The sequence below is a fragment of the Strigops habroptila genome, chromosome 2 (genome assembly GCF_004027225.2).
Source record: "Strigops habroptila isolate Jane chromosome 2, bStrHab1.2.pri, whole genome shotgun sequence".
Classification (NCBI taxonomy): Eukaryota; Metazoa; Chordata; class Aves; order Psittaciformes; family Psittacidae; genus Strigops; species Strigops habroptila.
Window position 1 is genome coordinate 18,935,591 of NC_044278.2, and position 16,271 is coordinate 18,951,861.

General features: G+C 39.3%; 1 protein-coding gene across 1 annotated transcript in view; it reads right to left on the minus strand.

Moving 5' to 3' along the window:
* Positions 1–393: 393 nt before the first annotated feature.
* Positions 394–16,271, minus strand: part of LOC115603964 (zona pellucida-like domain-containing protein 1) — a 33,118-nt gene continuing 17,240 nt past the window's right edge. The window contains exons 4-11 of the mRNA XM_030476527.1: positions 12,691–12,872; positions 11,958–12,030; positions 8,717–8,814; positions 7,988–8,068; positions 7,010–7,181; positions 5,531–5,639; positions 2,339–2,368; positions 394–569 (exon numbers count right to left, since the gene is read on the minus strand). Of these exons, the coding sequence (XP_030332387.1) occupies positions 394–569; positions 2,339–2,368; positions 5,531–5,639; positions 7,010–7,181; positions 7,988–8,068; positions 8,717–8,814; positions 11,958–12,030; positions 12,691–12,872 (921 nt within the window). The remainder of the gene's footprint in view (positions 570–2,338; positions 2,369–5,530; positions 5,640–7,009; positions 7,182–7,987; positions 8,069–8,716; positions 8,815–11,957; positions 12,031–12,690; positions 12,873–16,271) is intronic.

A 16,271-nucleotide genomic window follows, 5' to 3' on the forward strand; every position in this document is an offset into this window, starting at 1 on the left:
TTAGTAGGTGTGTATGAACTTATGAATGTTTCTGAATGTGTCAGGTTTAGTGTAAGCATGGCAGGTTTGGAAAGGTTCTCACCTTGAGTATTTTCACCTTTGAGACATCACTGGGAAGCTGGAGAAACAAGCTCTGTTGTCAGCACACCCATGAGCATGATGTTATACAGTCTGATCACAAACGCAATTGAGATTCTCATAATTTTCTAGGATTATTACCAATATCACTGCTGCTTACCTACACAACATCATCTAGCAAAATAAAAATACAGAATAGCTGGAATAGAAGCTGGATACAGATGGAGCATTGCCTTAATAGTATTTTTTAATGGAATCATATTTCATGGACAAGAAAGGCAGCTCCAAAGAAAAGGTGCAAGTAAATCATCAGTTTCAGTTGAAAACTGGGTTTCGGATGCCAGTCAAAACTGAACTGTTGGGCCACTTTCTGTGCAGAAGAGTTAGGGAACATATGAAAAAGAAAATGGTTGTGATTCCTAGGATGACAACACCTGAAATCAGTGCAGTGGTGATTAAGTTCAGCTGGAAAGGAGGTCCATCTGGGTGATCTGCAAGGAAAACAAAAAGGCACAGGTAAGATCTGGTTACAATCTCTCAGCAGTGCCAAACACTTCCGTCTCTCCATTACAATATACAGAATATTTACAGATATAATAAGATATTCTATATACAGAATATTCTATATACAGAATAATTACAATGAAGGGACTAAAACTGTACTTCAGAATGAGCACCTGGCTACTCGGATAAAGCTTATCTACATATACATTGAAAATAGTTATTAGTTCTTTCAATATCCATGATACTGATGGATAAAGAGAGTAAGGATACTTATAAGACATAATCCCTCATACGCTAGTGATTGACCTTAATCTGTGCTATTTAAGGCAAGACTATTGGTGTCCAAGAACTATCAAGGCAAAGGTATAAGGATTTGTGGCCTAATCGAGCTAATGAAAGGATTTCTTCCCTGATTATCAGTATTCACATCTCAACTCAAAGTGTATATAAACCCTTAGCAAGCATATCTAGCACCATATATCTGAGATACTTCAAGTTTATCTGTATACCTTCACAGAAGGCTTCTAAACACATTTATCAATTCTCAGAAGAGGTAACATGGCTATGAACCAATCCCTGGATACTGGAACACACACATTCAGCCTATACCATCTTTTCAAGCAGGAAGGGAAAAACATACCCACATTTGAGTGGCAGGTGCTACCCAAAGCACCAATGTGCATTTGCCTAAGACCTGTGTTTGCCATTACCACTGCTGGAGAGTGAAATGAAACACCACCACAGCTTCTCCATGGGAATCCAGACTGCTTCTCCCAGAAACAGCCACCTGCCCTCAACATCATCAAGAATGATGGGAAGGCAACGTAACAGCCATTAACATAGCAAGCTGTGTGCAGCAGATGAAGAATTTGGGTTTTATTACTTTAATGATATCCATGGGTAGGAACACACCACGGAGCAGCTCATTATAGAGAGAACTTTGTTTCTATGCCAGAAAAGAAAGGTAGCCACTTTTATGTGGTCTAAGTTGAGAAAAGAAGAGAATAAATAGCATTGGAGTTCACAGGACAGGATAGGTTGCTAGTGCCATTCAGTCCTGTTATGAACAAGTGTAAGGTGGAATGGCCCAATGGACCACCTGGTTACCTTGACTATCTTTTCTTAGTCATCAGCTACTCCTCGTTACCAGCAGAGAGCAGTAACAGGCTGAAACAAGTCCTCCAAGTGCCCAAAGCAGAAGCAACCTAAAACCTTAAAGACCTGATCTCCCCTACAGGCTATTTCCTTCATTGCCCTAGCAGACCACAAGTTTCAATCAAGCTTCTCCATAGGCTCTTTGTGTGGTTAAATGCTAGGAAAACAGGAGCTGAAGCAGAGCTTTTCTGACTTTGAGCTCTGAACTGAGCTGGACTGCACCATAAAAACCAGTTTGCTGCTCTACTCCTGCATGACATGAGCAAATTTTACTGTTTAAGTCTGACTTTCCATCTGGCAGTTGCAATGTTCCCTCACCCTCATATGTCATAGCCGCAGATTTTCATTTCAATTCCATCATAGGAATTACAAATTTCTGTGTTGGTGGGGCTAGGTACACAAATTAAACTGAGCATTCCAGATTCACCAATTGATTTCTTTACAGTATGTCAGTATTGACTCTTTTAACTGACAAAAATATAAAGCCAAAAAGAAAATCATTCCAGCTGAGTGCATAGAGCTCAATCAAAATGGTATATCTCCTCAGTTCTGTTTCACTCATAAAACCTCTCTTACGTTTCTTGAAGTCTGGTTAACTTACCAAGCTGTGAATTGTTGGTTGGCGTCTCATCTATAGAAAACAAAAATGGGATGTATTATATTTTACAAATACCTCTGCCTATGGCTCCCCTCCTTGCAACACAAAAGCCAATAGTCCTAGTTTTATTTTCAAAACACATCAGCTATACTTGCAACACTGACTAGTAGCTTTTAGCACCTCTGGTAGAATAAGGACACCACCATGAAATTGCTTCGTTTGTAATGTGAGCGCACCCATGTGAAGTTACTTAATAGCCTGTGGAGGGAAAAAAACCCCAAAACGACAACCACCAGGAAAAAAAGAAACACAACAAAACCAACAAAAACCACACCAAAAAACCCCACCAAAAAAAAAAAAAAAAAAAAACCAAACACCAAACGAAAAAAAACCACACAAAAAACAACACACCCCCAAAAAAATGGGGAAAAAAAACCCCTCAGAAAACAAAACCCCCACCTTAATGCAGGAACCTCTTCATTGAAAATGTGACCCAGTTCTATTTTGTCCCTCAATAAAAATAAAACCATAAGCAAAATATTATACACACTGTTAAAATCAGATTACATGATGATCTGTATAGGAAAAAAGTTAACCTGAGTTTTTCAAGGCAAAATACATCAGGGACCAGAAATGATTACAGAAATTCCCTTTTCCCATTCTCCTTTTTCTCTTGACAGTTACACACCAACATCATATTCAGGGAAACATCTATATCTTGTCTTCAGTGTTTACTTATTTACCATTGTTCATCTCAGAATTACATTTCTTGTCACTCTTTTTGGTTTTTTGGGCAACTTGTAAGCAAACTCACATATACATTTGTTTTGAGCAGCTGCTTTAAAAGTTTAAGCGAGACATCCATCAAAAGCTACACAATTTCACCTTCACAAGTAGGTACCTGCTTTGTTTTTATACGCAGAGACCAAAACATTCTCTGCTGTGTGTGTCTCCTGTAATGACTTATTTTAGATTTAAAAACAAAAATACAGTTTCTCTGAAAAGAACAAAATATTAGAAATAAGAGTTCAGAAATACACAGAAGGAGGACCATTACTCATCTGCAGCAGCACTATTCGGTTCCTATCAGAGTAATTGCATGAACAGCTCTGCTACCAGAACAACTGGTGACTAGTAATGGCAAGACCTGGCTAACTTGAGGTGCTTCTGCCGACACTGATGTGCATGGGACCAGCCCCAGACAGATGCAGCACCAACCTGTGAGGGAACTGAAGCGTCCATGCAATTGTAGACTTAACACTGGCGCACACGTACCATGGTGAGTCAGGTGCAGCAGCTTTGATGGGCTTTGTACAAATGTATCTGTACTAAAGTTGGGCCAGACCTGGCCTCGAAAATAGTATAAGCACTCCATGTAGCACTGCACCAGAGTAAGCCAGCACTCCTCATCCAAAACCAGATCATTCTGTTCAAGTTTTCTCATGACCTTTCCCCTTTTCTTTTCTTGACTATAGTATTCATGAACCTCACATTTTTAATGTGCTTGTTTTCACAATAGGAAGGGACAACGGGAGGAAATACTAATTCCCTCTTTCTGCTCCAGAAGGAAAAGTGAAGTGCAAGTCAGATTACAGGACTTGCACAATGCCACTCTGGAAATTTGTGATAGAGTTCAGAACTGACTCCCATTTTTTAAAGAATACTTCCCATCAAACCATCCTCCTGACAGCAGGAGTGGGATGCTCCAAAAGCATAATATGGAGATGCAGAAATATGTTTAACCTAAAAAGCTTTAGCGACATACCTCAAGTAGATGATACCTAAAACAAAAAATATTATTTTCCTTTTCCAGCCTTATTCATGTTTTCATTTAAAAAACCTCAACAGTTGTCATGAAATTATGAAATTATAAAATCATTGACCCTTTCTTTGGGGTCATTAAAGAGCTAAGCCAAGGTTTTTGCTTGAAGTTATGCAGTATTTAAAGGTAATTGATAAGTACCCTTTTTTTTCTATTGTAAAAATAGAATTCACAGCCTTTGAATCATAAGCTATATCGCCTAATAAGGTTGCTCATATAACAAGCTTTATCTAGTTTCCATTCCTTGCCCAAGGCAACATTTCCCTAGCATACATGTTTGAGCAAATCTGTCATTTATTTCCCATAAGTAGTCATGCATGCAACTTTGAAGTTAGTTCTTTTCACTTTCTCTCGACTAATCAGATGGCAGCAACTCAACTGGGACTATGTATAATGCAGAAAAAAAACGCTTATTTTCATTGCAGAAATGTTGCTTATAACAAAGGGTATTTGTTCTAAAAACAGTCTTTTGCGAAGATGGTTCTGCATTCTGAAAGGTCAGTTGTTCTCTTTTTATACGTGGGCGCGATCACTTTGCATGTAAAGAAGGATTTTATTTCTCAAGTGTTTAAATTATTTCCATCTAACTATTTCAGATGGAATTCAGTCCTGCTCTCAGCTTTCTGCATCTAAGACTGATGAAATCAGTTGCTTAACTGCAACTACTTATAAATATCTGTAAACAAAATTTCTTAGACTTTTTCAAATATTTAAATATTTTGTCAACAGCAGTCTCAAATTCTTTTCAGAGAATTTGCATTTAAAGCTGCAGGTTGCATTTAAAGCTGCCTTTTTTGAAGCAAACAATGCTTTGGCAATAAAAACAGAAGTCATGGGATTTAAAAGAGTAGATCTTGGCTCACTCCATTTAGAACTTACAGTGTGTTTGCCCTATTTCTTCCTTATAGCTGAAGGCAAAACATAGCATGTATTAATTTTATGCAACACTTAGATAAAAATCCAGAGGTGAAGGTGGAAGAAATGGTGAATACAAAGTGACAGTGAATACTCATTATCTGTCCAAATTAAATTGCAACACTGAACACAGTACCTTAAATTCCATTATCGTCAGTGAAATCTGACAAAAAAGAGTCATCAACCCACTGAGTTTGGGCTTTTATAATGGCCTTATGTGCATAACAGTATCCCACAGTGATTTTACTGTGGTAAAGGAAGCATGTGAGAGACAAACAGAAATATTAGCTCAAATTTTCTACCAAAGACTCCAACAGTAAGGACAAAAAAATAATGCAGCAATCTCATGGAGAATCCACCCTTTCCCTAAGTCACTGAAAATTTATATTAAACTGCAAAATATTTCTCCAGGTTTCTGGAATTTCTGCAGTCTATAGTAAAAGTTTGTTCATTCCTACCACTCCTCGTAATGATGGGGCCAGCAGAGATTACAGCATTGCCAGAGGTGCTCCGAGGGCTCCAAGTTGTCCTCCCACCAGCGTCTCTTCTTTCTCTGTTACTGCAAATCTGAGCAGTTAATCAAAACAATCACAGTTTCAGAGTGGAGTGGAATTATTGCCCTTCTGTGCTTTCTGCTTTAACGTAAACTCTTTAATAAGCAATACTACAACTACGATTTTATTCCTTAGCATGCATTAAATTACTTTGCAATAAAAACAGCTACGGTATTCCTTGGAAGTGTATCTTATAAATGCCTCACTTCCTGTTGAATTTTGCATTACTTTATTTACAGAGCTACGTTGCTGTTGTACACAGGATTCATCTTATAGTATATTAAATTTTCAGTAGTTAATTTCTCAAAGTTTTGTTTACAGACAGTTTTCCCCAACAAACATGTTTTGCTTGACTAGGGATAAACAACATGCTACAATCCTTCTCCCAGCAAGCTTCTTGAGTTAAAGTTAGCACATTCTCCATAGTGTTCTAAATAGCAATGACTCATTTTAAAACAAGCCCCAGCATTATGTCATCTGGAATCCACCTTTACCATCTCTAACTTATCTAGGGTATTCAAGTATGCTCCAACCAAGAGCATTTCTTTAATTTCAACTTCTTGTGAAAGAACTCAGCACATCAATTCAATAGTAACAATTATTTTAAAGTGTAACATAAAAGTATAAAACATCATACGAAATGTCAGAAGTGTACTGAACTGGTAGCATTTTAAAATTCTAAATGGGAAGTCATTCAGTAGGAAACGATACTGCATTCTGAAGACATCACAGAATATTCTGTGTTTATATGTTTATTTAGATGTTTCAGTTTCCAAAATAAATTTATTGTTCCTGACACTCCTAAAGTGAAATAATATTTAATTGACACAACTTCATGAACTTCAACAAAACAGCAGTTTCCAAACTATAAGGAGGGTGGTAATTAACTATAGAGAATGTAATTTCCCCCCCCCCCCCCATCAGAAACTTTAAAATTTTCATTGACAGTATAATGGCACTTTACTACAAGTTTAAGTTTTCCATAAGCTCCATTCTAAGATATGTCTATTCGTCCACTGTAATTGTGGATATTTTGTTTCTTAGATGCTACACTAAGAATATCAGCTCTGAAGCTATCTCAGAGTTTTTAACGTTTACAAATGAATTAAGGACCAAAAGGCAAACAGTTCATTTCTCATGTGTTCAACAACCTGCGTTTTGCAGGTCTAGTATTATTCTATGTCTGGATGACAATATTCACTGCCCTATTTGTCAGTTGTTTTACATGTCTTCAGACACAAAAAAACCCCCATTCTTCAGACTCTACAAGTCACCTTCATTCTATGCCATCCGAACTTCCATAGCATTTGTATGCAGAATAACTCCAGTGTGCCTAGTTTATATCCAGATAATTAACAGCAGCTTCCATCCACCGAAACTTACTGGCACAAGAAAGGGACAGTCATCTGCTCTGCACAGCTTTGTCACGCAGTGAAGGAAGACTGTAGACATCTTCTGGTTCTTGTGCTTCACAAAGCGAAACACCTCAAAGGAAAACCGGCCCATTTGGCTCTTGCCATTTTCAATTATAGTTGTCTGTGGGTCCTTGTCACAGCTAGTTTTTGTAGAGAAGATTAAAACTAGGATGAGCAGCTGTATTAGCATTTTGAAGCTCTTAACTGAGAATAAGGTAACTTAAGCAACAAGTTCAGCTTGTTGCTGAACTTCAGCTTCAGCTCCTCAGAAAAGAACACAGCACCTTAATGTGAAACATGGGAAGCCACAATCTGCCTGTTAGGCTGCACAGTCCTGTGCTGAAATGCATTTCTACAAAAACAATATGTTTTGTTTTGCAACACCACAGCTATAACCAAGGTACCATTTAATTCAAGTGCCCAGTGTAGACAGGCAACTCCAAACGAAGACAATATCTCTCTAGCAATTGTCACTGCTAAGATTTAATCTGAGATATGCCAAGATGTTTCTGAAAGTTCAAATTCAAATAAGTGTTATTGCTAGGAGTAGAAGCAGGAGCACCTATTTATCTTTAATCATTTGCTTAACTGCTTTCCTGAACTGGAGTCTGCGATGCTTTATATCACTGTCATTCACCACAATGGTACCTTTAGTAAAATAAAGGCCAGTTTAGCTATTCAGTTTGTGTGTTTATGGTATCTCTAGTAGAGCCATTTTGGATATATGGTTCTCTACCTCCACGATTCTTATGACTTTGCACTTGCTTCTATGTTTATGTTCACAAACCAGACAAGTCCTGACATGTTATCCATAAGCCTAGACCTTGGTCCTCCCTGCTAATATTGCTTAGACTTTCCAGGCAGTTTAGAACACTCCTATTGGAGAGATTTATAACTGTATTTTAAAGGAAAGACCCACAGAATACTGGGTGTGCACAGGACCTACCTGAAAAAAAGATCGTATCGAAGATCATCGCTAGGATTACCAGATGGTGTGGTGTAACAGTAGTCCATCAAAACATTCCACCTGCACAGGAAGCAAAGTGATAGATGAGGTGAACTGGCAACGTAAGAGTAGGGGTGGAGAGCGGATGAGATAAGATTAAGAGACAGTAAGGCAAGCATACAAACTGATAATGCAGGTTGTCACACTGAAGCTGAGCCACTGTGCTTAACAGGTCACATACAAGTGATCCTGCATTCCGAATATATCACCTGTTTCTTCCCACTACTTAAAAAACTAAACAGCACAGTATAGCAGCAGAATTGTATAAATCAAATCATTTGGTTTCATGCAAGTCAGCTGCCATACCGACACAGGTTGTATACTTCCTCTCAGAAGTCATGGCTGCATAGGACTAAAAATCAAAACCATCCCACTTTTAAAAGCCCTAGAGTTTCTCACTTGATCGAGGCCATTTCTTAAATAAGAGCAATATAGGGTTTAAAGTATAATTCAGGAGAGCTTTCATCAGGAGGACAGCAGCAAGATATGCATTCAATTCATCATCGAGGACCTGATATCCCAGAGCTGAGGGCAGTGATTACCAAACACCAACCAATATTTTGACATATAAAAGGCTATGAGGAAAGACAGTTGCTTCTAAATCAGAAAAATTTGCAACACCAAGAGCTGAATAGCAAGCAAGACAAGAAATAACATCCTTCATGGTACCTGCCATCAAGGTTGGTTGCTCTTACAGCTGCATATATTTTGGTTTTCAAAGGTAAACCTGTACTCGGAATAAGGAGCTGCTGGCTGTAGGTTGAATCCTGAAAAACAAACATTGCCTCAGTGTACCAGAAATCCCACTGTAACAACCCACCTGCAGCCACCGACTGAACTCCCATCTAATTTTTCTGACTTTTCTATGTGGGACAGTGATTTACTTTGTCCTCCATAAGGGAAGAAGTAAAAAGCAGTGTCACAGCATTTGGCTACAAGTTTGTAAAGATGAACAACACTTAACTGGCCTTATCCTATGCAACTATTTTAGGGAACCTGCTTATGATTTTATGAAGTGGTTGGACTGGTGATTAAAGAAAATGTATCAATCATTAACATCTCATTAAGCCTCCCAGCACCTACAGGCAAACACAGCAGCTTCTGTAGTTTTCTAAAGGAGGAGCTTGACTAGGTTGTCACAGTGCCCCAGGAGATAGCAATGCCACCAGGTTTTATATATCTTAAGCTGTAGTCTGGGAAAACAGACACATTCTATTGTGCAAAGTGTAGTTTTGATGGAAGTTGGCTTGTTGAAAACTACAAGTAAACGTTTTCATTTAAATTCCAGTATTTAAAAAAGCTGTTTCAAGCAAGCTGTATATAACATAAAAGTTGGGAATTCCTCATATACTACTACAGAGATATAGCTGTTTTATTGGTTTCTTGTTCAAAGGCTGAACCATTAACGTCAGCACAGCAATAAAGCTACAAAGCATATCTGAGTGACAGATGTTAATTCAGCATATCGAAATGCACTTACTGGTAACATCACCTACGTCAAATTGGTTGCTAACCCGGAAAGCACAGGGACTCAGCACGTTGAGACCTTGTCAGAGGTCAAAACACTCAATACATACACATGAAAAGTTTTACTATAAGCGGAGTTTTGACCAGGTTCAGTGTGGCAGGCAAGACCAAGACCAGCAGCTGACAGCAACAGGAAGGATTAAGCACAAAAATCACCAATATTTTCCAAAGAGAACAATGCCAAAATTCACAGCATGCCCAATATTAAATCTCTGCAGCATCAGGACCCTTGGGAAGTATAAATGCACACACAGACCAGTTCTGTGACATACACGAGCAAGCCCTTGACAAACCATTCAAGTAAGTTCAGGTAAGTTTCCTTTCTTTAAAATTAATTTTACATTTCTCTAATAGGTAGCTCTGTTGCATTTTGCAACTGATTAAAAAGTGCAGAGCAAGTCCCTCACTCTTGCATTCCATAGTTGTTCCTTTTTTCTCAAAGAGTAGGTTTTATTCAGTTAGACAGATATTTACAGGAAAGCCTAAAAGCACACAACCACTTAGGCTCTGTGAAAGCCCAATAAACATTTTGCTATTAAACTCTGAGTCTATCATGTCTCCTCTTGTCTTTCCTAACAATAACATGCTAACACCATAAAATAAATGTAAACATCACCTTGTGAGGGAAGATGGAAGTGAGCTGAGAGATGAAGAATCAATGTTAGGAAATAACATTACAGCTGAAGTTTAAAAGCATGGCTGCTCTCAGTCAAAAGCCAAATCTGTACACAACCCCTCACCAATACCAAGGGTGGACAAGAGCCTCGAGGTCCCTCCCAAATCCAGGACTCCTTAACAGAGACCAAGTGAGGCCACAGAATCAGAGTTCACAAGACCATGGCTGTCCCAAGAAGCACTCCCAACCAGACAGGCTGTAAGCAATGTGGGAGCTGCCTGTGTATACACTGAGTCCCAGGATGTGAACCAGAAGGGGATATCCATCACTTGAATCTGTCAGCCTTAGCAGTATTATTCATGCTAGTGCTACTCACTAGACTAAGTAATATGACTGAAACCAGAAGGATAAGACAGCACTGTTCATGGTCAACCTGTAAACTCACTGGGTTGGGGAGGATGAAAGCCCCTCTTGGCATCTGGTATTTGAGGAAAAAATGTGCTCAGTATGAGCATCAATCGCACTTATACCTCACTGTTTGCAGAATTTGGCCCTGAAAGGCAGCAAATATGTGGTTGTCAATGCTTACCCTGAAAAATTTAGCTACCCTTACCCTGCCCTATCTTTTTGGTCGCAGGTTTATTTAAAAATGAGAGAATTATAATCTTCACTTTAACAGATTATATGTTATTTGTAGCTCTACTCTGTCAGACAAACCTAATTTTTTTTTTAAGCATGCCATTGGAAAATGTGCTGTTACAATATTTATAGCTCATTATGTTCAAAACATAAAACATTGACTTTTAAATCAGTTGCATGACTTATAACTCAGGATCATGATGACATGAATAATAATGAAAAAAATCAGATTCATAATTTACAAAAATGATGCTTGATAGATTGAAAAATTGATATTTAAATCAGCTATTTAAAATGGATGAATAAAAATTTTAATCAACATTAAAATATCATTTTCGGGATGTTAAGTAAGGTCCAAGCATTTTTCATGTTTTAATGTCACCATCCATATTTACATAGCAAAAGCTTTTACAATAATGCCATATCCAAGTTAAATTATCTAAAACATATGGGAGTAGCATAGTTAGAAACTGTTAAAATTATTAACCCTTAAAATCTTCAAAGTCCATGCAATGAGGTCACAAGTGCAGTGGGCTATAGATTTTGAACAAATTCCACATCCCTCGGTTCTATCACAGGTGATCAAAACACTCTGATGAGGCATGAACATAAAAATACCCCAGCAAGAGTGCTACAGTTTATTGCAAAGGGAACAGGTCTGGAATATTTTTACGGAATCCTACAGCGTACTCTGTGTGTTAGTACAATGTACACATACACAGACAGACATATATAGTAATATGTACACACACATAAACATAATAAATGCAAACAGAAGTATGCACGTGGAGTATGATCGTTATTATTGCAACTGATTAGTCATGTGGCACTACAACCTGAAAGCCAGAGCTCTAAATTGAGGAACTGTATAAATACACGACAAAAAGACTCTGTCTATCCTCAAAGACCAGCCATATAAATACAGGACAACATGTACATGCAAACAAAAAGGACAAGGGAACTCAGAGATGAAAGATGCCTGGATGAAAGGCCTGGTTCATGGGAGTGGTGAGAAGGCAATAGCAAATAATGAGGAGGAGTCTATACTTTGCTCTGCTAATCTAGCTTGTACCCAGATAGTGCAGAGATGATTTTAGTTCAGGTCATACTACTGCATTTTATACTCACATTGTAAAGCAACAAATTCAAAGTGCTGATAAATGTACCATTGTTCTCTCTTACAGAAATAGCAGCTGATGACCTACAACAGAAGCAGAAACCAAAAACCATCATGAAGATATCTTTGTGTGTGTTTACGTACTTCATTGTTTTCTATCATTCAAAAAAGCCAATAAGTCATATCACAAGAAGTTAATTTATGCATTTGGGTTATAAAGTTCAGAAATAGGAATTTATAGCTGGAGCACTGACAGAACCTTAACTATGAAGAAAGTAATGGATACTGTCAAAAACACAAATTGGAAAAATAATTAGCAGAAAGGCAAAGTGACAAAAGGATCATGATGTACAAGGTTTAGTCATGGAAATATTTTATTTTGCACTCTATATTCACATGCTTACAAACTATTTCATCAAGAAGTTCTATTTTTTTGCTGCCTCCATTTTGTCATCAGACAACCTGAGTTTTAAAGGAAGCTTTTCATTGTTTAAGGCTCTCTTCATGAAGGCAGCTCTTCATAAACTATGTTATCTCATACAATGATGTTATAGCATTTTCTTTTCCTTTGCATCACCTCTTCTTTCAGTGCTTTTTCCTCCCTCTTTACTCTTGCACAGCTAAAAATTACTGTGTTGACAATACTGCTATGGCATGCATATACTTAGGTGTATGTGCATGTGTGTGCATATACATGGGCTTACACAAACATCGGAATGAAACAGAAATAAAAAGCACACTTACGAAGCAAGCTGGGTATTGTTAACCAAGTATTCCAGTGGATAGCTACAGCTAAATTTGTACAGCAGCCCAGGCAAATAGCTGATAATCGTTGGTGGGTCTGGTGTATCAATATAGCCTGAAACATTACCTATCTGTACCACTGAGGTGTTTCCATAAGCATTGATACCTCGAGCTGAGGACACCTATTGAGGGAGACAAGAAATTCCTATTATCGGAAAGTTAATTGTGGAACAAAAATTACCTAAGGACACTGATGCTTTGGGCCATAATTCACCCAGAGATACCCTCAGAAAATCCTTCAAAAATTAATTCAGCTTAATAATGTGTTCCCTGTGTTTTGTTTTCACCTCCCCAAAATAATGCATATACACTTCACAAGAAATATTCCTGTTCTTCAAACAGACTTGAATAACATTAAAAAAAAAAAACCACCAAAAAAACTCACGTTATTTACTGGGAAAAAAGCTGAAGAATCTTTTCTAGTACAGTTAGAATATATTAGCTTAAAATGAGTTTCCATATGCAATAAAGCCAATACACAAGAAATTTCATTCATAGAAACAATACTCTGTCACTCTTGAGCTTTTTTTTCAACACATCAAAACCAGGGTACTTTATAAGCAGATATAAGCCAAACAGCTGAACTTTGAGTCTGTGTTTTTGTTTACATTCTACATCTCTAAATCTAAATTATAAACTATGTGCAAAGAAACACTGCCAGAAATGCCAGAGCTAAAAAGTAATACAACCTTAATGCCAAGGCAAACTTAGTTCAGTCCCTGAATGCCTGCTATCCTGTATTGCTCAGGCGCACAGAGTGAGCTGACCCAGCAATAACATGCGGCCCTCCAGAAACTGTCTCAGTAGGCATGTACACAATAAGGCAAATTAACAGGGCACTAGACTTCCACTGTAGCATTTCTTTTGTATAACTGTATTAGCAAAATAGATGCTTTCAATAGTTTTAGAATCTGCAGTTTCTTAAAAAGACATTTCATTACTGAAGGATCATCCTGAGGCACACGAGTTTTAACATTTTGCACTAAGTAGCACAGGAGCTATTTTGTTTTCTTTGGCTACACAAGAAATGGCTACAAGACAGATGCAGCCATGTACTTTGCCAGTAGTATACCTAATTATTTGCTAAATGACAGGAAAGTGATGAAAATCAAATTTCCTAGGATCTGTTCCTTGCCTAAAAAATATAGGCTAGAGTATTAAGGTAGTATAGCCAACTACAGCCCTCAGCTTTCTTCAGCTTCCTCACCATCCCACCTCCCAAAATTAAAAAGTTGCATCTGCCATATTACAGATAGACCTGGGGGTTACTGAGTTCTGCCTGAACAGTTGTATTTCCTTTGCTTCTATTAAAAATTAGTTTGAAGATCTCTACTGTGAAACACAGCCAAGCAATGCATAGGATTGTATCATTCCAGTGTGAGGAACATGATAAGAAATGCTCCTTGTTCCTTTATTCTCTTTGTTGCATAGTATGCATAAGCTCAGAGGATGAAGGGAGGTTTTGGTTATATTTTTAGCAGCTGCTACTTTGTCTTTCTATCCTGTCCAGTCTGGCTGGGGAGATCCAATTAGAATCATAGAAACATATAATAGTTAGGGTTGGAAAAGACCTGAAGATCACCTAGTTCCAGCCCCCCTTCCATAGGCATCTCGCACTAAACCATGTCACTCAAGACTCCATCCAACCTAGCCTTGAACACCGCCAGGGATGGAGCACCCACAACTTCCTTGGGCAGCCAGTTCCAGTGCCTCACCACCCTCACAATAAAGAACTTCTTCCTTACATCTAACCTAAACATTCCCCATTTAAGTTTGAATCCATTACCCCTTGTCCTATCAATACAGTCTTTAATTAACAGTCCCTCCCAAGCATCCTTGTAGGCCCTCCTTCAGATACTGGAAGACTGCCATGAGGTCTCCACACAGCTTCTCTTCTCCAGGATGAACAGCCGCAGCTTTCTCAGCCTGTCAAATATTTTTGCTGTGCTCCACTTGGCATGCCTTTGGCAGCACCAAAATCCCTGCAGCTCCAGGCCTTGTGGCTCTCTAAACACTAAAAAAACCCCTAAACCAAACTCTTATTTGAATGGCATCATGGACCGGAGGCTGATGTCCTCCAGCCGACTGGGTGTCCCAGATGACAAAAAAGCTGAAGGAGCAATGTCGGTGCAGTGCTGTGCTCCCCTTGACGTGCATTGGGCAGCCACAGTATCCCTTAAGGTGTACGTTTGTGGCTCTCTAAAACTTAACCCTGGCCTCAACAGTAATTTGCTTGGCATCATGAAGCTGAGACTGACATCCTCCAGCTGAATGGGTGTCCCAGATGAGAAAAAAGCTGAAACAGCAATGTCGGTGCACTGCCGTACTCCCCTTGGCATACATTTTTCAGCCGTAGTATCCCGGCAGCTGTAGGCTTTGTGGCTCTCTCAACGATAACCCTACCCTAATTTCCATGGCATTTTGGAGGGTACACAGACATCCTCCAGTCGAATGGGTGTCCCAGAAAAGTAAGTTGTTCAAGGAGCAATGTTGGTGCAGCGCCGTGCTCCCTTCGGCATGCATTTTCACGCACCGGTAAACCTAGACCCATGGACTTTCTGGCTCTCTTAAAAATAATCCTAACCCTAAACCAAACACAAATTTGCATGTCATCATGGCGCTGAGGCTGACGTCCTCCAGCCGAATGGGCATCTCAGACGAGATAGGTGTTGAAGGAGCGACGTTGGTGCAGTGCCGTGCTCCCCTTGGCATGCCTTTTTCAGCCCTAGTATCACGGGAGCTGCAGTCTTTGTGGATCTCTTACATCTAACCCTAACCCAAAACCTAATTTACCTACCATCAAAGTGTGAGACTGACATCCTCCAGCTGAATGGATGTCCCAGACGAGAAAGGTGTTGAAGGAGCAATGTTGGTGCAGTACTCCATTTGGCCTGCCTTTTTTTAGTCCTAGTATCCCAGGAGCTGTAGGCTTTGTGACTCTTTTAAACCTAACCCCATCCCTAACCCTAATCCTAATTTGCATGACATTGTGGAGCTGAGGCTGACGTCCTCCAGCCAAATGGGTGTCCCATATGGGAGAGGTGTTGAAGGAGCAATGTTGGTGCAATGCCGTGCTCCCCTTGGCATGCCTTCTTCAGCCCTAGTATCTCTGAGTCTGTAGGCTTTGTGGCTCTCTCAACGCTAACCCTAACCCTAATTTGCATGGCATCCGGGAGCTGAAGCTGACGTCCCCCAGCCAAACGGGTGTCCTAAATGAGAAAGGTGTTGATGGAGCAATGTTGGTGTAGTGCCCTGCCCTTCTTAGCATACCTTTGGCAGCACCAACATCACTGCAGCTGTAGGCCTTTTGGTTCTCAGAACCCAAACCCTATCCCTAACCCTAATTTGCATGGCATCGTGGAGCTGTAGCTGATGTCCTCCAGCCGAATGGGTGTCCCAGATGAGAAAGGTGTTGAAGGAGCAGTGTTGGTGCAGTGCCCTGCTTCCTTTGTCCTCCCTTTGGCAGCCCAATTATTTGGATTCCAAATATCGGGACCAGGTTTTGGTTCTGTTTGTTTTGG